The 16,349-nt window shown below is 36.7% G+C and overlaps 1 protein-coding gene across 2 annotated transcripts in view; it reads right to left on the reverse strand.

The window, feature by feature from the left end:
• Nucleotides 1-4,212: 4,212 nt before the first annotated feature.
• Nucleotides 4,213-16,349, reverse strand: part of LOC150082120 (carbonic anhydrase-related protein 10-like) — a 144,002-nt gene continuing 131,865 nt past the window's right edge. The window contains exons 7-11 of one of the 2 annotated variants that reach the window (XM_090379989.1): nt 12,958-13,112; nt 9,341-9,472; nt 8,040-8,082; nt 6,876-7,064; nt 4,213-4,867 (exon numbers count right to left, since the gene is read on the reverse strand). In XM_090379989.1, coding sequence (XP_090236115.1) covers nt 7,039-7,064; nt 8,040-8,082; nt 9,341-9,472; nt 12,958-13,112 — 356 coding nt within the window. In that variant the 3' untranslated portion in view covers nt 4,213-4,867; nt 6,876-7,038. The remainder of the gene's footprint in view (nt 4,868-6,875; nt 7,065-8,039; nt 8,083-9,340; nt 9,473-12,957; nt 13,113-16,349) is intronic. The other variant, XM_090379990.1, reaches the window with a different exon arrangement.

Consider the following 16,349-nt stretch of genomic DNA (forward strand, 5'->3'; position numbering starts at 1 on the left):
ACGTGATGTATGGTAAAGCCAACGGCAGTGCACTCGATGGTCACACAACCTTTGCTGGTTGTGTGACCATCACGGTGATCTCGTGACACCACAGAATGGTAGCACTTAACCGTGATGGCTCTTATCGAGATACTTTCACCAGCGCGTCTTGCCCACAATCACTCCACGTTCGAAGATTGCCACGTGTGTGAGTTACAATTTGATATCAGCAGTTCCCGACTTTGAGCCTTCATCAGGTTCACAGACCAGTCCCTTGCTATTGTAAAACCAACTCGCTGTACATTGACTAATTGACAAGGAACTCGACGCACTTCAGTCCACTGTTAAATCGAGATTTCGCGCAGCGAGAGGAAAAACACCTACACTTTTGTGCGAGTGTTCTTGAAGAGACACAAACTTTTGTTCCTGTAGTGTAAATACTTGCTAAAAAAAGGTTAGATGGATGTTTTTTATGCAAATTGGGAATGATTTTCTATTCTTTGGGCGCTTTAATCCGTACAATTTCGAAGGAAATGTTACAAGTCAATTAAAACTATAATTACTTCCATTAAGAGCTACGGTCTATTTACAGTATTTGGAGTTCTTTTCAAAGAAGGCTTAAGTGATTATGGAAGTTCAGTGCTTTGGCTTGGAGGCCATCAGAAATCGATCGGATGGCTGAACTTTGTTCTTCGGCTCTTCTTTCTCGGAGCGCATTAAGCAGGCATCTATTAATGTGTAGCGAAATGGAGCTGAGGTGTCTTGTCCTAATAAAAACCTTCATTTAGAAGTCTTCGCACGAAATCAGCATAAGGCCTTAATTGTCATAATATGTGATAAGTTCTCAGAGTGTTATGCGAAATTATTACGTTCTGTCATCTCCTCGGTGTCATAATGGCCCGTTTTTATTCTTTCGCCGGTCTAAAGTGCATGACGTGTCCACAGCGGGGGCTGCTGACAGCTCTAGCATTATAATTAAAACTGTCATTTCAGAAGAATAAATTATCTTTTTTTTTTTTTGCCTGGTGGGTTCCCTCCCCATCCTCCTGTTCAACTTCTTCGTCGAAAAATATTAAATTTCTTGCACATCTTGTTCTTGTATCTCAACGCTTTTGACGCCTCCTAACATCAATAAAATTCTTTATCACGAAACCCAGCTTTTGTCAGTGATTACCATTCTTAATGGTACTATCTGTCTCTTTTTTTTTTTACTACAGTTGATTAATAGGCGTCGTATATAGATGAAAAGAAATACTTCATAGAAATATCTCTTCAAAAACTTTATAATGTAACTTAATAATAAAAAAAAGAGTTCATTGTACACTAGATGGCGCTAGAATACTTTTATGACCGCGTTTTTATGTTTAAATCGTATTATAGCCTCTTGTAGTGTTAAGTGAACACTACATGGCGCTAAGATACTTATATCACTATTATACACTAGATGGCGCTAAGATACTTATATCACTATTATACACTAGATGGCGCTAGGATACTATTATAACCCGTGATTTTATGGTTAAAAAGTAAATCCTAGCTCCATCTAGCGCCATGTCGTCTTAATTGAGCGTCAGTCGTCATGGAACCGATTAACAGATCACCAAAAATACCACATCAGAAGTTTAGAGAAAAATGGTAGTTTTCTAAAGTCAATGATCCTGTGGTCCATCCCAATGAAGGCTGACAGGACTTGTGCATCATAACAGAAAGTGTACAAATAACCATAGAGTACCACAGTGGTAACCAAAGAGGCATTTCAAAACACAACTCTTCATCGCAGTCAACAACCGAACTGGGTTCCACCAGTGGGCTCAGAACCACTAATGCTGGACAGTAGAGAATTCGAAAAACGCCTGGTCAGACAAATCTCGGTTCCTATTGTTTCACGCTGATAAGAGGATCAGAATATGACGAGAACTGTGCGAGTCCATGGACCCATCATGCCTGGAAATAGTTTCCAACCAGACAGCTCTGTGTGTTCATGTCTGGATTTAAATTGCAGGAACATGAGAGTGAATTCAGGTTTCTGCGGTGGACTCTGCAATCACCAGATCTCATTTCAGTTGAGCACCTTTAAGCTGTTCGGAGTAGAGATTTTTAGCCATCGAATATGTACCAAGTGGGAGAAGTGGTTGATGTACATGGACCATGTCTCTGTAGCACGCTTTGAGTCCATACGACGAATCCAGGCTGTTCAGAGAGCTAAAGGGGACCACTCGCTATTAAGTAGGTATACTTAATCAAGTGGCTACTCAGTGTATATCGATTTTATTTTATTTGCAATGAAATCCTTTTGGCTTAGATCGTATTGTAATCCCATTCTTCCACCAGCGCAGACCTTAGCTTACCGAGGAGTTGGCTGTCAGAGTGCAATGAGACGCCCAAGAGCGTCCCATTCCACATGTTCAATTGGATTTAAGTCTGGTGATCGTACTGGCCACGGCAGTCGTTGGATATCTTCAGTTTCAAGATATTCATTTAGACTTATCAGAGTACTCATCAGAGAATAGAATTGTACCTAATTTTGTCTCCCTTCATCGCAAGCTGCAAGAGTTACACGATGTGTTCTGTTAATTTTGTCGAACAGGGTAAAATGTAGTTCAGCTGATATTTCATTTAAAATAAATGGTCTTTAGACAGCTCTGTCTCCATTGATACAGTCTTACGAGTATATGTTTTTGACTGGTTGGATAGATTTAGCCTGGAATATTTTTGAAGACTGGAAAAATTTTATCTTGACTCGCTGGATCTTTCTAAGATCCAAGCGTAATCAATCCATTGATTCATTACAATATTCGGCATTATTACATAGAATTTTTTTATACTCTTTTTCCAGCTTAACAAAAAATTCAAATAATAGAATGAAAGACAAAAAAATCTTTCAGGATTATGTCTGGTAATGATGGAAATAAGATTAAAGCAATTACGTGGTCTCAAAGTGGAATGTTTAAATAAAATCAATATTTTTGCTACTGATGTTGGTAATCTGCTATCTGATGTTCCTCCATCATCTCTAAAGTCTTCAGTGTCTCAATTGGTCTTCACGAGAATGCATTAAAACACCCTAAACGAAATAAATCTTGATGGCAAGCCATATAATGTGGCTTTCTTTAGTTAAGATAATCTAATTGAAATAAGAAAAGAAAAAAATAGCATATTTAGGCAACGCAATGTTCGCAAACAACATTAAGGGGAAAATTTAACGCTTTACACTCAGTCAATCAGTTGCCAAGCAACCAGTGTCATTAAATCCGAGGGTTGGCTACAAAAAAAAAAGATTGCCTGAGGCTCATTCACAGCTGCTGTGTGTTGATTTTAAATTCCTTCTGGAATAAGCAACCTACAAAGAAGAAAATGTTTTCTTATTCAACATCCAGATATACTTCGTTTTAGTCACATTGAAAAGGGCTTATAAGGATCGAAAATTTTATCCTTTGTTTTGGTACAGGGACTATATTTCTTCTCCATCTTGAAGACAGTAAAAGAACACACGTTTGAATCTTCTTTAGGCATTTATGTTGTAGATTTTATTACCTCTTCAAAAATATGAAAATAACTTTCCATATCTACAAGATCTCTTACAAGACATTTGGATAAACATTATAACTAAGGTTTCACAAATTTACAAATACTCACAGGAAATTATATTCACTAATACAAATAGAGTTAGGGACTATAGAGATTTTAAACAGATCCAACCTGGGTGTTGTTGTATTTATTTTGGGTCATCTTTGGGTTGAAAGTTATCAAAGAATTTCCAGAACAACCCATCTGAACGTCTACAAATATTTCAATTTTTAGAATATCCGAATCTTTATAGAACTGATTGTTTCAAGAGTAATCGTTTATTTTAATAGGTCGGATGTTTCTGTTTGTGCGAAAGAGAAAGTTGGAGTACCGGGAGAAAAACATCGCGACCGCATTTAATTGAATTGGGCAGTGTCAAAAAAAGAAAGTTTTTCTCTCTCTTTTTTGATGCAGACGTTCAAAGGGTTTTCACTGATTTTTTTTTAAAGGATTACTACACATTCTGTTCTTCCGAAGTTTTCCCATGCTTCATTCTCCACCACATGGGCAGTTAAAATATAAATAGAAACTCCATAGTATTTAACAAGATATGTTTAAGTTTCTTACTTAATTATCAGAATTTAATTAATTATACTGCCATGGTAACAAGACAGTGATTAAAAATACGCAGTTGATCGAACATAATCATTGAAAGATGCGTGAAATGTTTATCCCCTCTTGGATCAACGTAATCTTGATTACAAAAACATTGCTCACGAGATATGACAGCAGATACCCAGTTAAACTCATTAATTGGGACCAATGGAAGCCTTAAATCGGTACTGTAATCCAAAGGAGTAAAATAATGTCTAGAAAGTTTTTAGATACGTCACTAGGTGGCACTGTCAACCGCTCTTTGCCATGGAATAAAAGTCTATTCAGCACTCGACTGTTTTATCAGTGTCCGTTATAACAGATGATAGGAACAAGCTTTGATATAGTGCAACAGCGTTATCTTCGAAGGGCCCGGGACTACTTTGATTTCAGCACCCTATTCTAATAGGAGAATATTCGAGATCTTCCTTTTGTTAACCCCCTAGCGGCGAGAACAGAAAACTGTCTAGCACCATTAAAAAAATGGCCGCTCTCCCTGATGATGGTACACTTTTCGGAATAAATTTCTTCGAAAGTTATGCAGCTTTCTAAGTTGGAAACAGTTTTTCTCAGAAAATTCCTTCCTGAAGCTGTCAAGAGCGCCAATATTTCCACCATTTTAATGTGTTTTGATGAAGATGTTTCTTAAAACATACAGCAGAAGTCCTGAGAGATGAATCTGACAAGCGAAAACCTCACTGATGGTTGACTGATGCATGGTGGACGCCTGGAAAGAAGGAATGAATTATAATTACACAAAAATAGTTTAATTAAAATCAACAATTTCAATTATTAAGCAATAGTTTCAAAATAATCGCTAGCGCCATCTATCAACTGATTAGATCACTACTTTGTGGCGCCATCTATCGACAACTAATTGGATAACTATTTTTTTTGAAGATTATATTATCTAAAAGGAAGCGCAGATGTGAGAAATCACAGGTGGCGCCTGACCCTAACACTATGCACACTATCTAAAAGGAAGTTGACTGGGGAAAGATAGTAAACGTGCCAAGGGGACCACATCCTTATTGATTACTAGGTAATCAATTTTAGTGGGCCATCGATGTTTGAGGTTGTGTGTAATTAAGGCTAGGCGTGGTCGAATTATGAGGTTGGACATCCCGGGGCACTAAATGTTGTGGGCGTATTCCCGTCCTTGGTGTTTGCATTTATCGTGGTGCGGTGTTGGTTTGGCAAAGTGGACCCCCGACTAGGGTTATATCCTATCCCAACTATCTATAAACTTAGAGATATTAGGGGCATTTGTAAGAGTAACATTGTAGTAAAAATAGTTTTGGATAAGAGGAAATTCTGTTTACCTTTTCTCCTCCCAACACGGTTGGTTGGATTATGAAAAGGAGAAGGGTTATACGATACTAATACAGTATATTGAACAAATACTGTATACGTATTAACCGCACTTGAGCGCATGCGCTTAGAAATATTTTGCACTACCCCTGCACATTAAAAAAATATTTTTGAGGGATTGAAGTAAGTTTCATAGTTATGTAGCTGCCATCTCTAAAGCATTCAACACTTCCTCACCTAGAAAAAGTGTACGGATTTACTTTAAAATTTGAGCGCAAAACCGTGACGTATACGGACGTAAACGATTAGCACGCCAAGCGGATTGCAGCAGTACAATGTACAGTATCGTGTGTGTAGCATACAAGTTGGAAGGTGTTATAAAAACGTGTGTAAATGTTAGCAGACAAACAAAGCGGTGAGTGAATTACTATCTAAGAGTATGCAGTGCCCTTCACACGCGTAAGGTGACGTTAAATTCAGCTGCTCGAACTTTGAAAGGGGGTTAGATCATTGGGATGGCAGAAGCTGGACGGTGAAAGGTAAATTACCCACTGGTGGCATCAGAAGAACGTCAGAACGGAAGGATCGACGGATCTAGTGACAGGAAATAGATCTGCCACAGTCCGCCAGATTCCCAGTATCGTGATGCCGTCTGTGTCGGTACGCATGATTAGCAGACGACTCTGTGTCCTGCCCTTCCACAAACAGTTCTGATATGACTACACTGTCTACGTGATGTGGATATGCTTTCTTGGCCTGCACGTTCCCCAGATCTGTTTCCCATCACACATTTTGGAATACGATGGGAAGTTCACTGACTTCCACTCTTGCTCTACTCATAACAGAAGTGAAAGAAATATTTCTCATTGATTTTATATTCATAAAATTGTTTAAAGAGCGAAAATTTAAAACTCTTACTGCATAGAAGAATTGCAACTTAGAAGAAATTTCCTAACTCTGTGGTTTGCAAGATATAAAATCTTATCCCAAATTTTCCAATAATGAGATCTGCTCTTTATCAATACCGTCTCTTCATTAGAGGATGAATAAAACGAGCGATTGACTTCGTTTACTAAAAGTTGACCTATTTTTCCAGAACGCACTAATTTTCTCTTTAATTAACGTTTCCTACCATATAATCTCTCTCTCTCTCTCTCTCTCCCTGCCCAACTCATATCAACTGTTTAGACAAGTTCAATCGCACCAATTGAACATCATTAAAGAAAATACTTTAATGAAGGTCTCAGCTGAGGATGCTGTACTCCACTGGAAGAGGATGCAACTTTGACAGACTGAAGACTTCGTTTACTATCTCAATTAGAAAGAATTTAAATACTTAAGAAAAATGCTTTGATGCTACACGTCCCTACCAAAATATTGGAGAATAACGGGAAGTTGTTGTTGCTTTTGAAGAGATCACGTACCTGATGGGAAATATATAACGAGGTTCAAAAAGCTGGAGGGATTCTGGACAACTGAGAGGGGGGACCTCTGCTGTTCACTGAAGTCTACTTCACAAAGCTCCCCACGTTATAGACTACGGCTGGGACCGAGGGATGGGACGGAAGGCACTTGAGGAAAAGTTATTCACAACCGCCAGTTCCTTGAATTGGCTACAGTAACGAGAAGCAAATAAAAACAACATTAGACACGATTTTGGAATAAATTATAAATAGATATTGTTTTTGAACTAATTTCTGACTAATTAAAATATTTTAGATAAATTTTAATGAGGTATTAACGTAAGTAAAGGTCATTATTTGAATTTTAAGCTAAACGACTAGAACACGTAATGATTTTAATTTTTTAATTAAATTCATTGCAAAAAGGACTTCAACTGCAAATCATTGCATTTTCAGTTGAAAAGAATCGAAATTATAATAAAATAAATCGAATTAAAATTATAAAGCAATTAAACAACCGAAATTTTTCAAATTGAATTTTTTCACTGATTTTAATTGAAATCATTGCAATTTTTTTTCCATTTGAAAATCATTGCATCGAAAAAAAAAGTTAAAATTCAATTCAGAAAATAAAATAATTTAAATTAAAATTTCAAAATAAAATTTAAACTGAAATAATTAAATAACGCAATTTCAAATAATTCAAAATTGAAAAATTTTAATTGAATTTTCGCAATGATTTCAATTTTTTAATTGAAATTATTGAAAAAGTATTTTTTTTTAATTTTTATAATTTTTACAATTTCAAATCATTATTGCATTGAAAAGAAATTAAAATAATAATGGAAATTAAAAGATTTAATTTAGATTTAAATTATAAAATAAAAAAATTGAAATTGAAATAATCAAATAACTGACAACTCAAATTGAAATAATTTAGCATAATTTAAAAACTAATTAAAAATCAATCGAATTTAGAATAATTTAAAATCCGATTTTTAAAAAATTCTAGTTTTTATTCCAAATTAATTATTTAAATAATAATAATAATTCTTAATTCACGCTTCTCTACAACATTCGTGACACCTATTTAGATTTTAATTCGTTATTAATTAAAAACAAACTATTCAAAATAGTAAATTGTCCACTACATATTAAACGCGATAAATCATGAATGCTTCTTACCTTGATAAAAAATACTATTATGCATAGTGGGGCATTCTTGTTCCTGCATGGAAAAACTTATTTGAATACTTATTTGAATTTTGAAAAAAAATTATTAGAATCAGAATTTGAAACGATAGTAAATAAACTAAGCGAAACTGGAAAAGTTAATTTAATTTTGAAATAATTATAAACATTATTATTACTTTATTAAAAATTTGTTTTAATTCTTAAAATTAAATTTAAAAATTCACACGATTTATAAATAGGTATTTTATTTATAATATTTAAAGGATATATGTTAGAAAATAAACTAAGATGGTATCAAGTTATTGGCAAAAAAGGAAAATAGAAAACTTATGCATAAATGATTTCGGTTTAGGATATGATTTATGCATAAGTTATTCGATAAGTAGTTAATATGAGGGAAGTTAACAATTAATAGTTGGCGAGAAAGTTTGTTTTATGGGTAAATAATGTCGGTGAATACAATTATTTGGTAAATAGTTATATAAAAATGTAGTTATTTGGTTAATAGTTATATAAAATGTAGTTATTTGGTAAAACAGTTGGAAAACATTTAGTTATTTCCTTAATAGTTATATAAAAATGTAGTTATTTGGTAAATAGTTATATAAAAATGTAGTTATTTGGTAAATAGTTATATAAAAAGTAGGTATTTGATAAATAGTTGGAAAACATGTTATTTGATAAATAGTTAATAAATAAAATATATATATATTTGATAATATAAATGATAAATAAAATTATTTGATAAATAGTTAATAGATAAATAGTTAGAAAAAATGTAATTATTCTGTTAATAGTTATATAAAAATGTTATTTGATAAATAGTTGGAAAACATGTTATATGATAAATAGTTAATCAATAAAATATACTTATTTTATAATATAAATGATAAATAGTTAATAGATAAATAGTTTGATAAATAGTTAGAAAAAAATGTAATTATTCCGTTAATAGTTATATAAAAAGTAGCTATTTGATAAATAGTTAATAAATAAAATATTTATTTGATAAATAGTTAGAAAAATGTAGTTATTTGGTAAATAGTTATATAAAAATGAGTTATCAGATAAAAAATATAATTATTATTTGATAACGTTTCAGATAAAATAAAATAAAGCTATTTGGTGAATAATTATTATCTATAAAATAAAACAGCAGCAAATATGCAATTGAGTTTTTGAATTCTGTATATTTGTTGGGGTTTTTGCCCCGATTAAAATACAGAAATTTAATTGGTGATCAAAATTAACGGTGAAATATCTTAGAGAGCAGAAAAAGAATTTTTGCTTACCCCAGGGCGATCAAAATCGATATTGGTCCTCACCACCCTGTTGTGCACTACCTGGGCTGGTCGGAAGTTGTTACCTAAAGGCGCTTTTGGATTACTGGAATCTCCTTGCATGAGCTTACGTAGAGCATAAAGCTGCAAAATACATACAGCATTATAATCTAGGATTAAAATTTCATTTGCGAATGAAAATATTAAATTTAAAACATCAACGTGAAAATGAAATCGGCAGAGTACGTTAATGGCTTCAGAGATATTTGAAATAGTAAGAAGCGACCGAAGAGAAGGAGGTCATTCGATTGAGTCGTGTACAGAGAGAGAGAGAGAGCACGTGAGAGATTCACTTCTTAAGTGAATAACCCGCTTAAAACGTAAGGACTGAAAGCGATCAGAAAAAACCTTAATCCAAAGTACTGAGAGCGATAAACGAAGGGGAAGTTCCGATGAAATTTCAGGTAATCTTCTGGGCAGTGCACGAACTGAGAAGAGAACGGATTCTCGTTTTAACAGAGCTATTTTCGTCCTTCTGGAGCTGAACTTTCAGTCTGGTGTACGCGGAGGAACGAATTTAAGAAATAGAGGATTAGAAGCAGCAAGCCAATCAGTGAAATCCTAAAGGGTGGGTAGGGGAGAGAGAGAGAACAAAGGCAGCTTATAAGTGTACGTCCGTGATGAGCAACTTCTTCTTATCCTCTCTAAGATATTTATCCCGAGCTCAAATCCACACAACGCATCAAAAGTCTGATTGTTCTACTTCTTGGCCGAGTCCTATAAAAAGGCCGTAAAGCCGATGAAGGACGGAAGAGATTGCGATCCAGACAGATCCTCCAACTTCATGACAGCATGTCAAATGCCACTGCAATAAACGAACTTTTGCCACAGCTGTGGCAGCGCTCTTCGGTGGCCGTAAAATTCAAAGCAACCCTAATCCAAGTAGTCGGGCGAAATTGGCCCAGGACAGTAATGCAAGGCGGAACCGGTCCGACGAGGAGTTTTGTAGTGTAGGTGAGGAGGAGGGGGGGAATGGAAATTTGAAGTGGGAGTGAAAGGTGTTTCGTAATACGAGGTCTGCTTTGGAGAGTCGGAAAACGAAAGTGTTAGAAAGAGATCATATGAGAGATAAATGTAGAAGAGAAATATGGGAACAAGGTCAGAAGTGGACGGATGGGGAGAAAGGAGAAGAAAACAGAGAGGAAGAGAGTGTTATGTGGAAGTGATAGAGATAGATAGACAGAGGGGAAAGGAGTAGATAGAAAAAAGAGAAAAATAAACAGCCAGACAGAGCGAGAGAGCGAAAGATTCCGAAGAAGAAAGAGGAAAAGGGACAAGAAGATAGACAAATAATATACTGCGACAGAGAAAGAAAGACAATGAAAGACACAGGGACAAAGAGAGTGAGCGAAAAACAGCCAAGAAAGAGAGAAAAAGGGAGATGAAAACAGACATATAATTTGTATAGACAGAGAGAGAGAAAACAAAGACAAGAAGAGAAGAAAATAGTGCGGACGACAGAGAGAGAACGAAAGACATGGACAAGAAAGTGCAATAAACGGACAAAAAGATAGACACATAATTTGCATAGAGAGAAAGAGAGAAAACGAAGAAAAAACGCGAGAAGAAAAGGGAGAGGAATTCAACAGAGTAATTTGCATACAGACATATAGTGTACAAAAATACAGCGAGATAAAGAGAGAGAACAAACCACACAAGAAAGAATAGAGGCAAGAAGACAGACATATACTCTACAGACACTCAGAGAGAGAGAGAGAGACAGAGAGAAAAGGAAAGATACAGAAAAGAGAGATTAAGGGACACGAAACATATAATACTCATAGACAAAGACGAAACACACAGATAAGTAGAGAGGAAAATGGACAGAAAGAGAGTCATACAGAGAGAGAGAGAAAAGAGAAAACGAAAGTTAGACAAGGAAAAAGGGACAAAAAGAAAAACAAATAATAATACGGCGTCACAAAATGATAGACAATGGAAGACACAGGGAAAAAGAGTGAACGAAAGACACAGACAAGAAAAAGGGATAGGAAGGTAGACATATAATTTATATAGACAAAAGAAGAGAGAGAACTAACAAAGACAGGGAAAGAAGGAAAGACACAGAGAGAAAGAGAGTGAACGAAAGACATATACAAGAAAGAGCCAGAAAGGAACAAGAGGGTAGACAGAAATAAAAAGAGAGGAGAGAACGAAAGCTAAAAACAAGGAGAAAGAGGGACAGGAAGACAGACATATAGTATACAAAAAGACAGGGAGAAAGAGAGAGAACAAAAGACACAGAAAAGAACAGAGTCGAAGAGACAGGAAGAGAGAAATATAATATACAGACACTCAGAGAGAGAAAGCGGAAGATACAGAAAATAAGAGAGATAAAGGGACACGAAGATAGGTATCTAATATACATAGACGGAAAGAGCGAAAGACACAGACAAGAAGAGAGGGAGGTGGATAGAAAGAAAGACATATAGAGAGAGAGAAAATCGAAAAGAGTAGGGAAGGAGAGAGAAGAACAAAGAGTGAAAAAAGTGAATCTCTGGAATAAAGTTGTCCACAAGACGAAATCTGGATTAACACACGTAGAAGAGACGAGCAGCCAACAAAACTTATTTCTCTAAGTTGACAGAAACTGTAAAATGCAGTTCAGTAAGCACAACACATTGAAGTACATCGACCGGAAGATGTACATACGAAGAACAGCTGTCAGTTAATAAGCACGTGAAACCGGCCCAACACCACTACAAATATGGCCCGACATAAAAAAAAAATGGACATTGCGCAATACCATCCCCAAGTGTAAGCGGCTTACACAACTGTGCCAAATAACTCACCATCACATCCCCTGTAAAAATATCTCCACTGCATCGCACACTCTCCATTGAAAAGTGCAACCCTTTTAAGAGGAGAAACGGATCTTACAGGGGTAAGCCGCACAATTTAACCGCTCTACTACACTCCGCACATCCTTCGGAAGATGACATTGGCAAGTAAGCGCGATCCGCTTCTTAGTTTTTTGAGATATTTTACGGCAAAGCGACGTAGAGGACGCCAATAAGTGGCAAAAGTTGTAAGAAGATGCGGGCCAGTCACAGGTGACAGGGAAACGCTCAACAACTTCGACTGCTTTCCAGAAAGGTTCCGTGTTAGTGACGAAGAGACGAAAGGGAGTACGAATAGAAAACACGAGATATACATTAGCGAAATCTTCGGAGAGTTTCCACGTGACCGGGGACCATTTCTTACAGGGTATGTCTTGTTACTAGGCAAAGGGCCGGACCGCTGATATTTTCTCGCATTTCTGTAAACGCGCCAGAAATTATTCCGATTTGGACCGATCGCGGAGGGCGAAAACAAATTTAATATCTCAGGGAGAGAGAGAGAGAGCGAAGATGCGAGTTAATTACATTCTCCATCATCATCATCTCTGTGTTCTCCCCGTAATCCCTCGCAAGTAATCATGTTGCTCTTACCACAAGGCGGGGCCGGCAAACGGTGTACATCACCGGTGACACTAACTGCCCCATCTGAAGTCTCTCGAGAAAGCCATCAATCTTAAAGCGTCAGACGCAATGACCATGAAAGACGCCGATTACGTCATAATCACATACCTGCTGCCGGGTGATGTACAAAGGCTTGTTCATGACGATCCAAGTAACGGTCTCGTAACATCCGGGCATGGTCGTCGATCCCTCGTAAGTCATGTAGTATTCCGTGTCGGGTAGAAGTTCTCTGACTGACAGCGACTTCAGCTCCGCCTGTTGGCCTAACAAAGAAAAGAGAAGTCAGTTGAATGGAGAACATGGTTTCGTACTCTATTCATAAAACATTCAAAAGAAAGAAAACTGCGTTTTTTTTTTTGTTTTTTTTTGGAGCTGTGGTTGGACCCAATTAAGTGATAAACCCTTTTGTCAATCACAATTAAATACACGTAAAAAATAATAAAAATTATAATAAAAAAAAGTTGATAAAGAAGATAGATCAGGGCTGTTGGCCGAGTGTTGCAGCACTTTTCAATTGACACTACCGAGGCGTACGTTAGATATGTTGGCAATCTCCCACACTTTAACTTCTCACAGATCGTGGAATATTTCAATACTTTCACTCCAATCCAAAACCAAAATCGTACGACTGGTTTTTGACTCGCGCATGCGTGAGAAATCGTTACTTAACAGATTACAAAATTCTAAACAGTTGCTTGCATGATTATACGAATATGAGAAAGATGGAATAAAATTGAAAATGATTTGCATAAATATTAGTGTAAAGAGTGGTTGTGGTGAACTCTCCTGCAAAACTTGGAGAGCGTATTGGGGATTAGAAATAAATAAAAATTAGTGTTAGCCATATAGTGGAAAGAATTCACAGGCTTTTGCTGCACCAGCCAAAAATAAATAAAAAATAAAGTGTCTATTTGACTCCCTCCTCATGTAGGTATCTATCCAACTGATCTTTGAATTTACACAAGCTGTCAACCTCAACTCTCCACGAAGGTAACTTATCCCAGTAATTAAAATCTCAGAGCTTTATATATTCCACCCCAATCAGGGCCCCCTCTAAGATGCCCAATTGCCAAGCTCTGTAGCTCACATATCCTATGTCTTTCTTCATATGTGTGCCCTCTTGCCGACCTCACCAATTATGTCTTCAGTATTTTGACCCTCCCAAGAAGTTCAATGACTTTTTTTAGATTAGATTTCGATACTTCGACAGAGTATTCCGAATACGGTTTTACAATTGCCTTTTACTGTGGTATTGACTACAGTCCAATCTCTTGGTATCCTAACCAGAAGTTTTTTTTTGTCAGTTGTTGGCGCATCGGTTTCTGTGGCCATAATGCACCTCCCAAAGTTTTTGCATTTTCTACTCTGATCCAAGCCCGAGGCGGGATTCAAACCCGCGACCTTTGGGTTGCCAGGCAGGCACTTTACCCGGCTAACCCGGTCGGCCCAGGAGTTCTCTATACATTACTGTAGGCTCCATTGCTAGGATTTCTCGTAAGGAGTGGGGATTGAATAAGAGAGTGTTGTCATTGTATTATAAGACTATTTTTCTCCAGATAGTGGCATATGCGGCTGTTGTTTGGTTTTCTGTGGTAACTAAAACTAGGATTCGATCGAAACTTTTATCGCTTCAGCGCTCTATGTTATTAACTTTATTGAAAGTACCTAGAACAGCGTCTACAAACGCCCTACAGGTAATTGCTGGTACCATGCCATTGGATTTATTTATTGTCTACAGAGGGTTTTTGTACAAATTGAAAAAGGGTACATCAATAACGTTTTTGGATATTACAATTGATTTGGAGAATAATATTAAAGAAGAAAAACAACGAATATGGAACAAATTAATGGATTTATGGCAGACCAGATGGGAAAGTGGTGATGTTGGAGCTGTGACGAGGAAATATATTCCCCAGGTGAACTATGCATTGGCAAAAACCGTGGCATCTTGGTTTACGCCTTCTATGTACACTTCTTATTTGTTAACAGGACACGGCTCACTTAGGGCCAAATTATATGAGAGAGGGTTGGAGACAGATCCTTTCTGTACATGTGGCGAGCAGGAGACTTGGATGCATGTAATTTTTTTATGTCGGGAGTATGAAGACCAAAGGCGGATTTTGATGGCGCATATTCCTGACTTATCATTTGATACAGTGCATTTGCTTATTGCAAATCGTGACTGTTTTAATTTATTTCAGGAGTTTTCAGCTGCTGTTTTTGCAAGAAGAACTGTTCTCAGAGCCTTTCCTCAGAGGCAAACCTAGTGTCTTAATTGTCTTCATGGAGTTTCACTATTGGTTTCTGCATCTGGCTGGCGGCTGGGGTGCTGGACCTGATTCATGGTGTTGGGTCTGGTGCTCTGGTTGGTTGTCTTTTGTGCTGCAATCATGAATACTCCATTTTGGATTCTGCCGTGCTGGATCAGATTCATTGCGTCGGGTCTGGTGGTCTAAAGCGTCTATTATCCATGGCGTACAGTTGGAGATTGCTGGATAGTACCGTTATTGGTTTTGGAGGTTCCAGTGCATGTGAAACAGCAGCTGAGGAAATATTCAGTTGAACTGTGATTTTTGAAGTTTATAGTTGTGCCATCCAGACTATTGAATATTATTGTTGTTTTATTATATATATATATATATATATTTTATTATTTTTTTTTTTTCCCTGCTGGCTCCCTGGTATGGGCAACCCGGGGCGCGGGATTGCTGGCACTCACTGGTATTGCACTACCTCCAGTGGGTGCGGGATTTCAAGTGCGAATAGCGCTACAGTAAAATCAGACTCAAGTAATTTAACATACTTTTTAAGGGCTGCTTTGTAAAGACTATATATTCCCAAGTTCTCAAGGTAGATTTGGGCTTATGCCTGGGAGCTACCCTGAATAAGAACACACTTGCACACACACATGAGAGTTTAATGTTTGTCAGAGCATATAATTATATGTAAATATATCTTGTATATAAATCATGTATATACTTTTATGTACATAATGTTGAGACTATATTGTGTGTAATTAATAAATGAATGAAAAAAATGTAGACGTAGTTAAATTAAGTATTTTTACGTAAAACCAAAGGAACTTGAAGCCATCTAATCTTGTTTCCTTAGTTTTCCGTCCGTTTGGAATATCGTTACCCAAGAACCTTCAGATGTGTGCACGTGTTATTTTGATCCACGCCATCAGATAAATGGATCTCTACATTCCGCGATCCTCCCTAGCAGTTTTCATGAACCCTTAAAGTCTCCTCAATGATATTGTCGAAGACCCTTGCACCATATTTATCCAGATGAATCTAGTCTCTATTCATGTGTGCTTGATATCAACCCACATCAATAACGGAACTTTCTTTACCCTGCCCCCTTAAAACCTGGGGTCTTCAATGACTCAAATTCATCTTCTAATGCATCAAGATTTAATTCCAGATCGGTAAGTTGCTTAGATCGCGAACAAAAGACATCAGTTGAGCTAGGATTATCTTCGAAAACTACTTCTTAAT

This window comes from Mastigoproctus giganteus, chromosome 8 (genome assembly GCF_048544385.1).
Source record: "Mastigoproctus giganteus isolate SK-2022 chromosome 8, ASM4854438v1, whole genome shotgun sequence".
Lineage (NCBI taxonomy): Eukaryota > Metazoa > Arthropoda > Arachnida > Uropygi > Thelyphonidae > Mastigoproctus > Mastigoproctus giganteus.